At 44.3% G+C, this 15,391-nt stretch overlaps 2 protein-coding genes across 12 annotated transcripts in view; both read right to left on the bottom strand.

Annotated features, from left to right (window-relative positions):
• Positions 1-11,637, bottom strand: part of LOC105702741 (rap guanine nucleotide exchange factor 6) — a 142,432-nt gene extending 130,795 nt beyond the window's left edge. For all 8 annotated transcript variants that reach the window (XM_012430544.2, XM_012430549.1, XM_012430552.1 and 5 more), the window contains exon 1: positions 11,425-11,637. The gene's annotated coding sequence lies outside the window, so the exon portion shown is untranslated. The remainder of the gene's footprint in view (positions 1-11,424) is intronic.
• Positions 11,638-12,112: 475 nt separating this feature from the next.
• LOC105702740 (U4/U6.U5 tri-snRNP-associated protein 2) lies at positions 12,113-15,351 on the bottom strand. 4 transcript variants are annotated; one of them, XR_001104310.2, is made up of 11 exons: positions 14,971-15,351; positions 14,483-14,761; positions 14,245-14,420; positions 13,941-14,166; positions 13,595-13,881; positions 13,391-13,519; positions 13,239-13,300; positions 12,910-13,132; positions 12,758-12,835; positions 12,375-12,503; positions 12,113-12,247 (listed from the first exon to the last, which is right to left on the bottom strand). XR_001104310.2 is itself a non-coding variant. In XM_012430541.2 (10 exons), the coding sequence occupies exons 2-9, from the start codon at positions 14,733-14,735 to the stop codon at positions 12,770-12,772; spliced, it is 1,422 nt and encodes a 473-aa protein (XP_012285964.1). In that variant the 5' UTR covers positions 14,736-14,761; positions 15,056-15,351; the 3' UTR covers positions 12,175-12,503; positions 12,758-12,769. The 4 variants fall into 4 exon arrangements, 3 of the variants coding, with proteins under 3 accessions (XP_012285964.1, XP_012285962.1, XP_012285963.1); XM_012430541.2 differs by having other exon boundaries at positions 12,175-12,503; positions 15,056-15,351; XM_012430539.2 differs by having other exon boundaries at positions 12,176-12,503.
• Positions 15,352-15,391: the final 40 nt, after the last annotated feature.

Here is a 15,391-nt window from a genome sequence, read left to right as displayed (position 1 = left end):
ACGAATGTGATTCATCTTTCCGCGTGCACGAAGGTACCGTATTCCAGCTTTTTAACGATCCCGCCGCGGTACGAGCGCGGACGTTCTCTCTCCCGCAGCGGGACGCGCGCTTTTTCGCCCCGATTTTTCGAACCGCACGGTCTCTCTCCGTTGTTTAACCAAGGGACCTCCCGGCCGGGGAGCGAACCGGACCCTCGGGTGTCCGGAGTGGACAAAAACGAGGGAAAAAAAAAAAACCAGCTCGTCCTGCCGGAGAGCGTCAATGACGAACTTTTAATTAATAAAACACATCTCCCGGGAGCGGATAGGGCAAAGTCGGGACGAGTCGAGAGACGGATCGCCGCTCCCGGAAGGTATTGGTCACCGAACCTGCGCCGTAGATCGATCGCGCACTGGACGAGTCCCTCGCGTGTGCGCGCGCGGACGGACGGACCGCGAGTGCGGCGACGCGCGCGCGGCTCGCCTTTATATACGTATAGGTGCTGGCACACCACGCGCAATGCGCAAACAGTGTACGGCCTTCGCACGGACTTCGCGTAACGGTACCCATAAGCATGGCATTAAGATGATATGAAAGGGTGTGTATATGCATATATATGTATGCATATAAATGTGTGTATATATATATATAAATATTTATGAAAATTTTCTCCAAACTGGGTGCACCGAATCATTTGAAACTTGAACACGTCATTATGGAGGTCCTAGGGAATGCATCCACATTTAAAGTCCTTCTAACCTTTTCTTTAATTTAATACCCTATCGTTGTTTTGCACATCTTTGAGTTCGAAAACTACATTGCTAAATGTAAAACTGTAAATACGTTAAAGAATAAGAAGCGGGGAATCAAGGGACCAACAACGTGCATTATGAAGATCTTCAACTTCATTCTACTCGTACAAGGACGGCAGATACCAACAGCCAGTTCTCTTTTAATTTCAACAAACAACGGTGTATGCTAAAGATTCTCGTTTGAAACATACCGCGGAATATCACGGGATTCATAAGTTTTTCCAGCAATTGGAAGTAAAACGTTAGAATATCTCGTCGGAGTAAAGGAATAATTTGATAGGACATTAAAAACTATTTAACCGATATAAAATTGAACTTTAAAAGGCATGAAATAATCTACGATCTACGGAATTGGAAAGCGACCCTCTGAAAGAGAAGAAAAAAAAATGAAAAAATAAACAATCACGTTTACTTAAATTTAGTCAAATTTTCCTTCTTACAGACCGATGCCAGATTGCCGTACATGACAATTATGCTATCCGTCCTGTTGGCAAGAAATGCCCGAGTTACTCCTCTACTTAATCGTCATATGACGAACAACGATTCCAAAATACAAAATTTCATTTTTGAGGATTTTGCCCAACACTTTTGTCATTTTTGCCATTGTCACCGACGCACCACGCATCACGCACAGGGTGGAGGCACCTTATGGCGCACACGAGATGTACATAAAGCTGGCATTGCCACTTTAGCACAATTCAATAAAATTTGCTGCAGAATTTATTGCTAATTAATTGCTCCCAAAAAAATCAAACTTCGATTTTTTTACTCACCCCTAAAGGGGTATGTCACCACCCCTAGTACCGGTAGCAGCAAGGCAATGCCAGCTTTATGTACATGCACACGAGCACCCTGGACCTTACGTCCACCCGACCGATCGAATTCCTCGGCCGCTCACCTGCGGTACGTATGTACGCCGGTAATTGCCGTATACGCGTACATCTACACGAAGTAAAAGTACAGGTTTTCCTGCGAAGGGAACCGCGAAAATCAATGACGAGAGGTCGATATATAATCGCAAGGCGGAGAGCCAGCTCGGGTGCTCTCGGTGTCTCCTAGACAGTGTCCGACAATGAACCGAAAGATACGTGTCCGCGCATATTTACCCGCGGCCACTTCCGGTTCCTCATCGATGAGACACGCGATGAAAACACGCTACGTGCCGTGCATTAGAACGAGGGGAGTTCACGGAGCGTAATCGTCCCGCAAACCCATCCACCTGCAGTGCGAGGCAAACGTTCCGGAAATTGCCGCTGTTCTCCCCCTACAAAACTGACCGGACATCGCCCGAGTGCTAACGGAGTCATTGAAGAGAAGAATCGATTTCCTCGTGGTGTCGTTTCAGATCGTTTTGGGCATCTAATCCATCCTGTAAATGCCCTCAACCCTCGTTTAAGACGTTTAAGATGACACGAATGGACCTTCCCACATACCAAAACGTCAGAACATTAGTTTTTTCGGTAATTTAAATAAAGCGTTAATAATTTACCCCACGTTCCTGGACGTTAAAAAGATACGTTCTCTCGGCAGTGAGATTTAAGGGCGTCTTCATTGGGATTGCCCGACACCGAGGAAGCGTTTCCACGAGCCGATCCGCCGTAGCGAAAAGGTTAACGCCACTTTTTTCCCCGTGACGGACTCGAGACGTTCTTAAGGGCGTCATCGTTGGGATTGCCCGGTACCGAGGCATCGTTTCCACGAGCCGATTCGCTGTAGCGAAAAGGATAACGCCATTTTTTTCCCCGTGACGGACTCGAGACGTTCCCGCCGAACCACTCCTCGGGGTGGGAAATCTACCCAGCGCCAATCCGGGCAATTAAGAGCGTCATCATTCGGATTGCCCGGTACCGAGGCAGCGTTTCCACGAGCCGATCCGCCGTAGCGAAAAGCTTAACGCCACTTTTTTCCCCGTGACGGACTCGAGACGTTCCCGACGAGCCACTCCTCGGGGCGGGAAATCTACCTGGCGTCAATCCGGGCAACGCAAAACGCTCGTCATGAAGAGATTCGGGGGGGGCCTACCCCTTCGCCGATCCCTTTTTCTCCCCTCGGCGATATCCGGGCGGAATCAGGAAATTGCCGTGAAATTGCTCGAAAATTGACAAGCCGGCTTAACGCGGACGCGCGTTAACCGGGCGGGCGTGCCCGTGAACGCGGCCGCACGAGTGTGCGGGAAGACGATCAAATTCCGCGGGGTTACCCACCGTGTGCGCGAGGGTGGATGCGCATCGAGAGGGGGGGGTGGCGAAGATAGACGAGGGGATCGAGAGGAACGCAAAGCGAGGGGGGAAAGGGAGAGGGGCAGCAAGTTACGCGCGACCGGAAGAGGGTCGAGCCAACTCGTGCGGAAGTCTGCACGGCCGGGTCCGATCTCCTCGACCCGGGGTCCAATCTCTCAATTTATTTTCCCAATCGGCTGCCCCTTGACTCCCAGCCCGCGGGGCATCGCCCCGGAGGGAAGGTTCACGCGTACGAAAGATTCCGTAATAAGCCCCAACTTTGTATTTTAACCTCTTAACCCTTTTAGTGCCGGAGGCCGATATATCGGCCCTCGCTGCACTGGCGAAAAGTGCCAGTGCTGATATATCGGCCCGCACCTTGTGGCGCTTTACTATTCGCTTTGCGAGAGATCTCTATCTCGAAATAAATTTATAATACGTTATAAATAGTCTAATTTCATTACGAGAGAATTAAAATAACGATACAAGATCTATAACAACTTATAACCTACCTATAACAACCTATAACCTATAACAATTACTTGTTTCGGATGAGATAATCCGTCCGGCGCCTACCATGTGCCTTGGAGTTATCTTTTATGTTTCTTGTGCAACATTACTTATTTTGTTAAAAAATATATTGGAAATTTAAAGTGTATACTTTGCAATAAACGGTCTATATAAATTTATGATGAAAAGATGACTTTTCCTATGTGCAATTACGTTTTGAAACGGAGAACTCAATTTTTCTTTTTTTTTTTTATCACTTATACCTTTGTTGTTTATGTAATCTTCAATGAATATTTAGGGTCCACGTTTCACAAGTGCACAATTTTCAGCCACAACGCGGTATCTCTTATATATATATACACGAGCACGCGTGCAAACGGCATTGGCACCTTTTAACGTAAATATTTGACATACAACCGATGTTGTAAGCTAACCACGACTTATATTATACATTCCCAATGTTCGCAATCGATGCAGTCAAATTATAAATCCCTAAATTTTCGAGTACACGTTTCACAAGTGCACAATTTTCAACCACAACGCGGTATCTCTTATATATATATACACGAACACGCGTGCAAACGGCATTGGCACCTTTTTACGTAAATACCCGACATACTTACAACCGACGTCCCAATTCCACCGGACCTTCTCTACCACTGGGAGACTTGCTCTCGGTTAGTCGCACGTGGGCCACGCGCTTTCCGCGATATTTCCCGGCGGTAATCAAATCCGGAGCCTCGCGAATCGAGGTAACCGGGTCGACGTGCATAACTCTATGCGAGGCGACGCGGCGCGGAAATCGCACGTGCGAGACGCAACGACGGCCGCGTTAAAGGGAACAGGCGCCCGGCCAAAACCGAGGGCAGAAAGTACGGGGAAACACGAGGCGGGACAGGTGGTGCCGTTTCGTGTGTCCAACGGAAAACGCAGCCTGTGAAACGGCGGCGGTGCAACTGGCGCGTGGCGCGTCGGGGGCAGGATAAAAAGAAGAGAAAAAAAAATAAAAAAATAATAATAAACACCCGGTGTCGAGAGGGAGGACCGCCACTTTATGGCCGTTTCTTCGCCGCCGAGTGTTTCCACCTCTCGGTAGAAAAGTTCCGAGTTCCCGCCATCTATTTCATATAGATATTGATTTTAATACCCTTTGTGTAAGAAAGGAAGAAAAGGAGAGAGAAAAAACTAGGTGCGAAATCGACACGTGGAAATGGAGCTTTTAGTTAGAGACAATCGGTAGAATTGCTCATTATTCTTTCCTATTCTTTCAAGAAATGCCATTACGCGGTCAATATTGGGTGTTTCTGGCGGAATTGTCTATTTAACTTTAAGGGCGTGCGAAAGACCCATCCGAAGGGTAAATCGTTCGTGAAACTTTCCTGCATTGACATTGGTTACGGTGATTCCCGATGATCGACAATAAGAAATATTAATAAACGCATTCTCAAAGCCCCTTCTAGGGAAAAGCGCCTTAGGATGAAAAATGGAAAATTCCCCAGGGGAAATTACCCCGTCTCATTTTCTTAACGTCAATTACTGGATCGTTAAGGCAACAACGAATCGCTCGGAATTGATTAAGCCCGTACATATTCCGTCGGGGTTTAATTATAAATTGACATTCGCGCTGTCACTTAGGAGTAGTAAGAGTGCGGTATTTACGTAAAGTAATTGCAGTACGGGTACGGCCCCGGCGTTAGGAGCACTTCAGCCTAGTAATTACTGACGACATGTTCCGTTGTTACCGACTTTCGTACTTGACGACAGGAAATCTTGAAGGATAGCCCCGAGATTACGGTTTAATTACTCAATTGGGAGTGGAATTAAATAGCTTTTTACTCGCCGTTACCTCGAGGCGCGTATCGGGGAAATTCTCGAACGGACCTCCTACAATTTCCCTGGAAAGGATTACAAACCAGTTTAACCAGTAATCCCTCGGAGGAAGCTAAATAGAGATAATCAAATCCAAGAGTCAAGCGCGGCGCGCATGGAAGCTGAAAGTTGCGGCTCGTCGACCCGATCTCCTCGGATTTTCAAAAGATTTTGCGATTTTCATACGCCGGAAAATCCATCGAATTTCCCGGCGTATAAAAATCGCAAATGGCTAATCAAAAAAAGTCCAGGGGACGAATACTTGTCGCATCGATCAGACGCCGGGCGTCGCGCGAGTCCTGGCAATTTCATAAATCCGTTACGACGTGCACGGTTAGGAGGAAATTACCGCGACGCGACCGTGCCGAAGGGGAAAAAAAAAAAAGAAGAAAAAAACTCGGAGAAGAATACGTACTTCCGTTACCGTGTCCTTATAGCCCCGATCTTACCTCGAGGTAACCTACATGAAGTCGCGTATGAATGCGAAGGTCCGTACACGCGTTGCTGCACCGCATGTTGGGCTCCTCCAATGCGATGGAACGTTCACAATGTGAATATTAATTCGAAGGAATTTAATAAAATTAAATACATGGTCAAATTAATGATTATTTGATATCATATCTCGAGGTAACCTACATAAAGTCGCGTACGAAGGTGCGTACCCGCGTTACTGCACCACATGTTGGACTCCGCCAATGCGATGAAACGCTCACAATGTGAATATTAATTCGAAGAAATTTAATAAAATTAATTCCATGGTCAAATTAATAATTATTTGATCTCGAAGTAACCTACATGAAATCGCGTATAAATGCGAAGGTCCGTACACGCGTTGCTGCACCGCATGTTGGGCTCCGCCAATGCGATGGACCGCTCACAATGTGAATATTAATTCGAAGAAATTTAATAAAATTAATTCCATGGTCAAATTAATAATTATTTGATACCTTATCTCGAAGTAACCTACATGAAATCGCGTATGAATGCGAAGGTCCGTACCCGCGTTACTGCACCGCACATTGGGCTTCTCCAATACGATGGAACGCTCAAAGTATGAATTAGAATTTGAAGGAATTTAATCAAATTCATTATGGGGTCAAATTAATGATTATTTGATATGTTATCTCGAAGTAACCTACATGAAATCGCGTATAAATGCGAAGGTCCGTACACGCGTTGCTGCACCGCACGTTGGGCTCCTCCAATGCGACAGAACGCTCAAACTATGAATAATAATTTGAAGGAATTTAACAAAATAAATGATGCGGTGAAATTAATGACTATTTGATATTAAAACCACATAACTATTTGATACTAATCTCGCCTAACTAAAAGTTTTCCAAATGCGTTTCGCGGCAGACAATTTGGCTTGAATCTGTTTGAAAGAACTGCGCTTCGTCCATATCGCAACGTCTTGTAAATCGCCTTTTATTTCGTACTCTACGCTATATTTCCACTACATTAACGTGGGTAAACTGTGCATCCCCCAATTTCGCGTTCATTGGGTCAACCATCGTCTCCGATTTGCAACCAATTAGTTCCGCGCGCCGTTCCCCGTGGTATGCAAATTCCTCGGCCGTAGGGCGCACTTTCTTTCCGACGCCAATTAGGGGAAAGAAAATTTCAACGAAAGCGAAGGGTATGAGAATTACGGGGAAAAAAGGGGGAGAAGAAGCGCTTAATGAGCGGGTTCTTTAGAGTCTTATCGGAGGAAGGCAGGCAAAGGGAACCCACCTTGGGAGGCATTTAGCCGCTTAGTTCCGGCGGACGTTGCACCTGCAGGATCGATCGTAATGTCGGTTTCGGAAGAGCCCGGAAGAGTTCCCTCCGGGGAGGGAAGGGTGAGGAGGGGTGGCGGGCGGGGGGCGACGCGCGCTTTTTCGCGCGAAAGAAAGCCGGGAAAGTCGCAACGGGAGGAAACGCAAAGGCCCCCCCCCCAAAAGGCGGGGAAGGTGCAAAATGATTTCGTACTTCTCGCTCGGCCGGCGAGAGAACGCCCCGCGTAGGCACCCATTGTCCTACGTGCATTACGTAAATGAGGCTGGCCATTGTGGCCATTGTGAGCGATTCGCCCGAGTCGTCTTGTCCTTCCGCTTCCAATCGGCGCGCAAAGGGAAAAGCGCTTCTTTGCCCCGCGACCGGCGACCGGGTCCGCTCGCCGGGAAATTTTCCCGAAAGCGCGAAACGCGAGGAACGAGACAGAACCAGGAGACGTTACGGCTACTACGATTATGGCGACCTTCGCGACAATTTCCTCCAAGTGGCTCCCTATTTCGCGCGACCGGCGACCGGGTTCTCTCGCCGGGAAATTTCCCCGAAAGCGCGAAACGTGAAACACGAGAAACGAGAAAGAACCGGGAGACGCGACGGCGACTACGATCGTTGCGACCTTCGCGACAATTTCCTCTATGCGGTTCCCTATTTTACCGGTTTACCAATTCCTTGCAGACAATATCATTCATTTCGAACTCCTACGAGATTATTCGGAATTCATTTTGAACGCTTTGAAATTCATCTTGAACTCCGTCAATTCATTGTCCATTTGAGACATGACGAAAGTCGTGTCTGTATTAAACCAATTGTCTAAAATCAAGTACTTGTTACAACAAATATCGTACGCACCAAAGGAGAGGAAAGTTCTTACAACTCATGTTCTTTTTTTTTTCCCAAGTATTCGTCCCCTTCGTTCGTGCCGAAAAATCATCCTCACTCCGAAAAGTCCCTTTTCTCCCTCAGGGCATACCATTATCTAATTTCTTTTTACAATAAATACATATCTCGCCAATGGCGACGAGAAGGACAACAAGACACAGTTCAAGACCTACGGTCTAAAAGACATTAAAGATTACGGTACGTAAAATCTAATTTCTTTTTACAATAAATACATATCTCGCCAACGACTCGAGGAGGAGAACAAGACGCATTTCAAGACCTACGGTCTAAGAGACATTAATGATTGCGGAACGTAAAATCGAAGTCCCATTGACGCGCCGTGCCCTGTCCGACACCCTCTCGGAGGATCCTGGCGCGTCCACCCGGAGATGCAAATCGATTCGTCGAGGAGTGACGACCGACCCGGGGGGAAACGGATCGATGAAGTCACCTGCCGTTTCCGACTGCTCCCCCTCGCCTCTTTCTTTCGGTCTTTCTCCGCCCTCGTCCTCGATGCCGTCCCATTGTTTTGCCCAAGGTGCGAGACGCTCGACCTAACCTAACCCGGCGCACCGCGGCGGCGTGCCCTGTTCCACGCGGCTGCCCGGGGCCCGACCACTTTCGCCGGCGAATGCCTCGCGACTGCCGATGTGTCCCCGCGATCCATGATCCAAGCCGAGAGATCTCGTCCGACCCATCCGATGTATATAAAACTGAAATTGCCACTTTAGCACAATTCAATAAAATTCGTTGCAAAATTTATTGCTAATTCATTGCTATTTTCAGTTTAAGAAAAAAAAAAAGAAACAGTCCAACTTTCATGAGTTTCAGGACCTTCCCTACGCCCTTCATGTCGATCCTGTAAAGTTCGAATCGATTCAATGGCCCCCAATTTCGAGACAAGTTTCCATCGACGCGACTTTCACGTCGCCTCAAGCCACATATCTCATTAAGTTAAGAATTAATTTCTCCACCTGGGAGCTTTGCTTCACTTTCCGAGATATCTCTCTCCACGGCAGGAGGCATAAGGGGATGTGAAAGTCGCATCCGAAAGCTCAATCGTTCATAAAACTTTTCTACCTCCTGGGTGTCTCAAGTCGTTTCATATTTTAAAACGTGAATATGGAGACCCTAAGGTAGGTCCTGAAACTCGGGAAATTTCATTTTTTATATACTATTATGAGAAATACCTATAAACAAATTTGAAAAGAATTGAANTCGGGAAATTTCATTTTTTATATACTATTTTTAAAATACCTATAAACAAATTCGAAAAGAATTGAAATTTCATGAGTTTCAGGGCCTTCTTTGTATGCTCCCTATTCACGTTGCAGTTTCAAACTATTCGGTAAATCGAGGTGGGAGAAAAGTTTTATAAACAAAGTCTCTTCGATGCCACTATCACATCACCATAAGGACGGTCTCGAGGAATCGAAGGGAAGAACTCGAAAAAGATCTCGTTCGCGTAGCAGCGAGCCACCTCTAAGGCGGTTCCGGAGCAAAGATGTAAAGAGCCTTTTAGGTCCAGTGAAACGGGTATTCCCGGCTAGATAGTGCTTGCCGGTATCCTCTTTTTTAAGCCCGCGTAATGGCCACTATCCACTCCACTCCAACCTGAGTTTACTTTATCGAAGGACTTTCCGGGCCCGACCTTCGAGGGTCTTTCGTATCGCCCTCTACAAATGCGCTTTTCGGGTAAACTCGCGAAGGGTCCCTTGCTTCCAGCGTGAAGTAAGTATCCTTTCGTATCGTATCCTATCCTATCCTATCGTATCCAAGTTCCGACGAGAAGTCATCTTTCGCGTGTCCCGAAAACACGTTTCGGACCCCTCTCACTTACCGGCTACGCGTACACGCGTACACGTGTACACGCGCCTCGCTCTTGCGTTCCTTACAACGACGCCGGTAGTAAAAGAACCTCCAGTATGTAAATAGAGTTCCTAGAGAAATAAATTACGAACCAGTTCGTTCCTCTCGACGGAATACAGGACTTCTAGCGGAATATCCTGTTGCAACGTCTTACGGCGAAACTTTCGCTAATCGCTGGTATATCTTTTCGGGGCCCTCGAAACGCGACTTTTTATTTTTTTTTTTTTATCGAACCAGAGTTTTGTCTCCATATTCGGGATTTTAGGGTCGACGCCTCGAATGATTCGACTCGAGTCGTTTCGTTTGTAACTCGAGTCATCGGGACGAACGACCGTGAGTCATGAATACGAGAGCGAAACCAAGTTACTTATTCCTATCGAGATATTGCATTGTTCCAGAAATTCGTGGACAAATTTGTAAAGGCTCAAAGATGTGTTTTCTTTTTTCTTTGCCAATGAAACGAGCCGCGTATTAATTAGCTCTTTGCACTAAAATGACGAGTTAGACTGGTCATGAGGTTTTAATGGCCATTATTTTATGCAGGAGCTAACTCAAATTAAATGGTGCTTTATAGTAAAATTTCTCATAATTAAATCGAAGCGCAAGGAGTTAAGGCGATATGGAAGTGTCCAACATACCAAATAACAACCAAACAATAATACATACCAAGTCGAAATATTTATAAAACTTTTCTCCAAATTGGGCGTACCGAATCATTTGGAACTTCACCACGAGATTATGGAGGCCCTGAGGAAGAACGCGATGCTCGTGAAATTTCTTTTGAAAAAAAAAAAAAAAAGTATATTTATGTCGGGGAAAAGATATGTCCGCGAATTTATAGAATGATCCAATACCAATCGCCCTATTAGTCTATCGGAGTATTTTTACTGGCCAACTCGCCGAATGCGCGCGACCTCCCCCGAGTCGTCAACTCGAGTCTGAACACGATTTGGCAACGTTACCGAATTCGAGTAACTAAAGTCGAAGAATCGTTCGACTCGAGCGTATCATTTCCAAAGAAAATTCACCGGGAAAAAATATGTCCGCGAGTTTATAGAATAATCCAATACCAATCGCGCCATTAGTCTATCGGAGTATTTTTACTCGTCACCTCGCCGAATGCGCGCGACCTCCCCCGAGTCCGAACACGATTTGGCAACGTTACCGAATTCGAGTAACTAGAGTCGACGAAACGTTCGACTCGATCGAGAGAAGGCGAATTATCCTGCAAAGCGTCCGAGGAATCTCGGCCCCCGGCGTTGACGGGCTTCTTCCGGCGGGAGGACTTGGGTTCCTCCCGGAGCACGCGTGAAACAGGTATTCGCGGGTAAGCGGGCTCATCGGCGCGCCGCGGCTCTTAACGGAGCGAGAATGCCGCTCGACGCCGGGGCGGGGAGAGGCTCGAAAAGGCCGCCGAGGAATGTCCCGCGTCGCGCGCGCGCTACGAATGTATCTCCGAGAAATCTCTCCGAGTCAGGTGTTCTCCTCGGCGTAGGAAGAACCGTTAACTTACCGCCAAGATGCAGGGGCGTCCCGGGTTCCCGTAGCGCGCGCGCCCGAGTTTCGAACTCGCGCCGCTCTCCCGCTACTCCTCGTAATCCACGCACAGCAGTTGCACTCACTCGCGGAACTCGGGCCCGACGCGCCCAACTCGACGTCGCAACGTGCGACGGGACCGTCACGGCGCAAAACCGTAGGTTCGAACTCCGACGAAACGACTCGCGTGGCTACCGGTTGCCGACTCCGCTCGGTTCCGACGCTCGCCGCGTCTCCTGCCTTTGCGAATCCGCCGCCTCCCCCTCCCCGCCGCCCCGGCGCGCGCGTCGCGCCATCTCTCGGACTCCGCCCCAAACTACTACCGAGTACCCTTCTCTCGAATCAAACCTCAATGGAGAACTTTACTTTCGGACGCGTATGCGCCCGCTATCAAAGAACTTTGTTAAATCTTTTGCCTCCTCTGAACGCCGTAGGATGGCGCTGCTCTTTTTCGTGAAGCCGTTTCGCGATGCTACCATGATTAGATCACGGTTCATGCTCATTAAATGATGCATCTGATCGCTTTAACCGCGATTGTTAATTCTCATTGATTATTACTGCGAAAATGAAGATGAATACGTAAAGGCAAAGAAATTTAAGAAGTTTCTTAATTTTTCTTTAGAAATTCACACTTTATGTCGTGAAATACGTCGTTTTATCCTACGTGTGTATATTTAAATTGGCCGATTTTGTCTTTATTTATAACGGTTTGCTCCATATCTGTTTTACTTTCCATTCTTGACAGTTGCCTTCTTGCATGTTAGTCGATATAAATGCTCCAGACCACAACTTTAACGTATCTTCGATAGAAAAATATAACCAGCTGCATTTTTTCACGTCAAAACTTTTTACTCAAGGCATTAATCTCGACGATCGCCGAGATGCTGAAAGAGCTTTATAATCTTTTTTATTTCTTATTTCACTTACCCCAGAGCTAATGGCTTGAAACGCCTTCTTACAAATGCTGATTTCATATTTTGCTTCTTTATTCCCATTCTTCGACAAGCTGGCAGTTTTTTTGGTGCAACAGCTGTTTCAATACAGAAGTACGTAACTCTGTAAAATGGGTATGAAGGTATTGGTAGTCAAACAAGAGACGAACCGATATTTCAAAAGATAAATAGTCCTTGCATCGTCTCATCTCTTATTAATCCTACTTATTCGTTACCTTATCATCGCATAAAACCTGTTCTGCGTTATTAAAGATTGGACTATTCAGACCGAAAAAAAATGAGTTATGTAAAATAATTTTTAAATTCGTTAAAGATGCAAGTACCATACAAAATATGAAAATTTTATTAAATACACACGGTTTCTCTATATCATGTATTTCGTTTTATTTGACTGTCACCATTTTCTGTATTAACTTCTTTGCGTAATTCGTAAATCTGGAAAGAAACAAAAACATTAATAAAAAAAAATTAATCAATTTCAAGTAAAAATGCGAGAAAGTAGTTTTCACCTGGATGTAAGCTTCTGTTAGTGTTATCATTTGCGGTAAGATCTGAGTTACGTGAAGGTCCTGTAATTCGTACCATTGACCGGTTGCCCGATGCAATATATGTACTCTGTAAGTACCCTGACCAGGTTCCCCATCATGAACGATATTTGCTACCAAATCGTAAGTTGTATAAGTATGACGTGCTTTTACTTCAGGCGTTAAAATATCGCCAAAGTCCACATTCCTGGAAGGAAGAAAGAATTAATAATTGATTCTATTTTAAGAAACGTATACAAAGTGACATATATTGCAACATGTTGTAAGCTTATGAAAATGTACAGATTACTAACTTGACTGGGAAATTGACAATGGTGGGATTTTTCTCCACGAAAAATGTATTTCTTGTGAACCGCTGTAAATAGTAAACCATTATTGAATAGTACTTAATAATAGAACTAATGATAATTATTTATTTACTAAAGTTATAGAGATTTTTACAGACCTTTATGTACAGAATAAGATAGGGTGGTAACTCGGTTATTTCAAATCTTTTCATAAAATTTTCTTTGTACGTTTTGTATTCTTTCTCTGTCACTGCATTAAATTTATTTAGTAATGTATACAAATTCACCTATGAAAGTAAATTGAATAAATTTTATGTTAAAAAAATTATTGGTTTTAATATTAACTAACTTGTCATACTAACTTGTGGAATAATGTTTTCAGTAAACTGGTCCTTAAACAATGGTGGAGGTGGAAGATCACATGTTAGGTAGAGAAATGGGCTCTCCGTTACCGTTTCTCCATATTCAACAGTGTTAAGCAATTCGCTTCTTTGACTCTCTTCTAATTCAAGAGGTGGGATTTTGCGAGTGTAAATTCGCATATGTCCCAGAAATGTCTTATAAATAATACTAGAATCACGTTTCTTTGTGCCATTTAGTGCCAAGTGAAGGGCATTTAAAAACCATGATAAAAAGTCCACAGGATCTCCTATGTTATAATGTACTCTTATTTAAATATTTTGTCATTTGTAAATTAAAAGTACATACCTTGCTCCGTAAATTGAAATCTTTTTTTACTCCACAAGACAACCGCTTGTAGCATTTCGTGAGGACTGACATGTGCTTTGAAATTTCGAGGATTCCACAATTTCCTCATTAATTCCCCGAATCTTTGTACTAAGAGATACGATGAATCACCTGGTGGTCTCTTTACGTGTAAGTAATTTGATTCACGTAAAAAGAAATCTCTCAGTGGGGTAACATGGGACAAACCCTATAAATAAAACTCTTAGTTACAGAAATTTAAATGAATAGGGGTACATAAAGATTATACTTAAAGTGGACTTCTTACTTGCAAGACAACGTTACAATAATCATTAGCTTTGATGTTATTCATGCCTACAATCCCAGGAGAATACATAGATCCATCGATTGCTCTGGACAATTTATCACTTTTATCTAATTGTGCAATTTGTGCTTTGTCAAATGTTGGATTTAAAACGTATTTGATGTCATCCAGGGACGAATCTAAGTGAATAAAAACATTTATTTATATATTTTTCTTGTTTATATTGACGTTACACACTTACCCACAATCTCATAGTTGTCTGGTAGGCAGTAAAACTTTAAAGTGTGAAGATTTAAAAAAACATGATGGCTTTCCGCTACACTATGTGTATATGCATGTGTATTTGTTCCTCTTCCTTGGAAATATTTACCACAAACTAGGCAGGCATAGACATTGATTCGGGATAAAGATACAGAACAAAGTTTTTCAAAATCAAAGTCTAAAAATTGTCGATTTATTGTATCTAAATATGGACACAATCGCGGAGCCTCCATCCTTTGCTTTGGTTCTTTATCATTCTCTGCAAAAGGAACAAATATTTAACAACTAGTAATAAGTTTCTCTCAATTTTAATACAACTGTTTTAACCTAAACTGATGAAAACATACAAATCTTTTTAAAGAACCATGAAACGCAGTAACCTAACCTCCAATATCTCACTTTCAGTTTTAATCTCGTAAAAGGACTAATATAAAAGATATGTTAGAAATAATTACAAATTTAACTCACTACTATTTTCATCTTCGGAATCGCTTCCATGGTCGACTAGTTTTCGTTTCAAAACATTTTCCTTTTTGGAAGTAGTCATGTTTACCTGTGTTTACCTTCTACCGAGGTAGTTTACAGTTGTTTATGTCGGACCCAAAACTCACACTTTTCTGTAATATTTTATTACTATTTTACGGACATTTACTACATTTACACATTCTATTTTACACCAGTTTTATAACTACTGATGTTAAGCGGGTTAAATGTGTCGTTGAATTACGACGAATGCGTCGTTGTGTAAACTGCATAGACGCCGTTTTATTCCAGCTTTACCGACGTTGAGAAACGGCATTTAACAACATTTAAGGTGAAGTGAAACAGAGATGAGTTAGGAAACAGAGATGAGTTGGGAGATTGCTCACGGGCAGGGTCGCGCGATCGC

This window comes from Orussus abietinus, unplaced genomic scaffold, assembly GCF_000612105.2.
Source record: "Orussus abietinus isolate OABI.00-Male unplaced genomic scaffold, Oabi_2.0 scaffold223, whole genome shotgun sequence".
NCBI lineage: Eukaryota > Metazoa > Arthropoda > Insecta > Hymenoptera > Orussidae > Orussus > Orussus abietinus.
The sequence above is the reverse complement of the archived record's forward strand: the minus strand, read 5'-3'. Positions and strand labels throughout refer to the sequence as shown.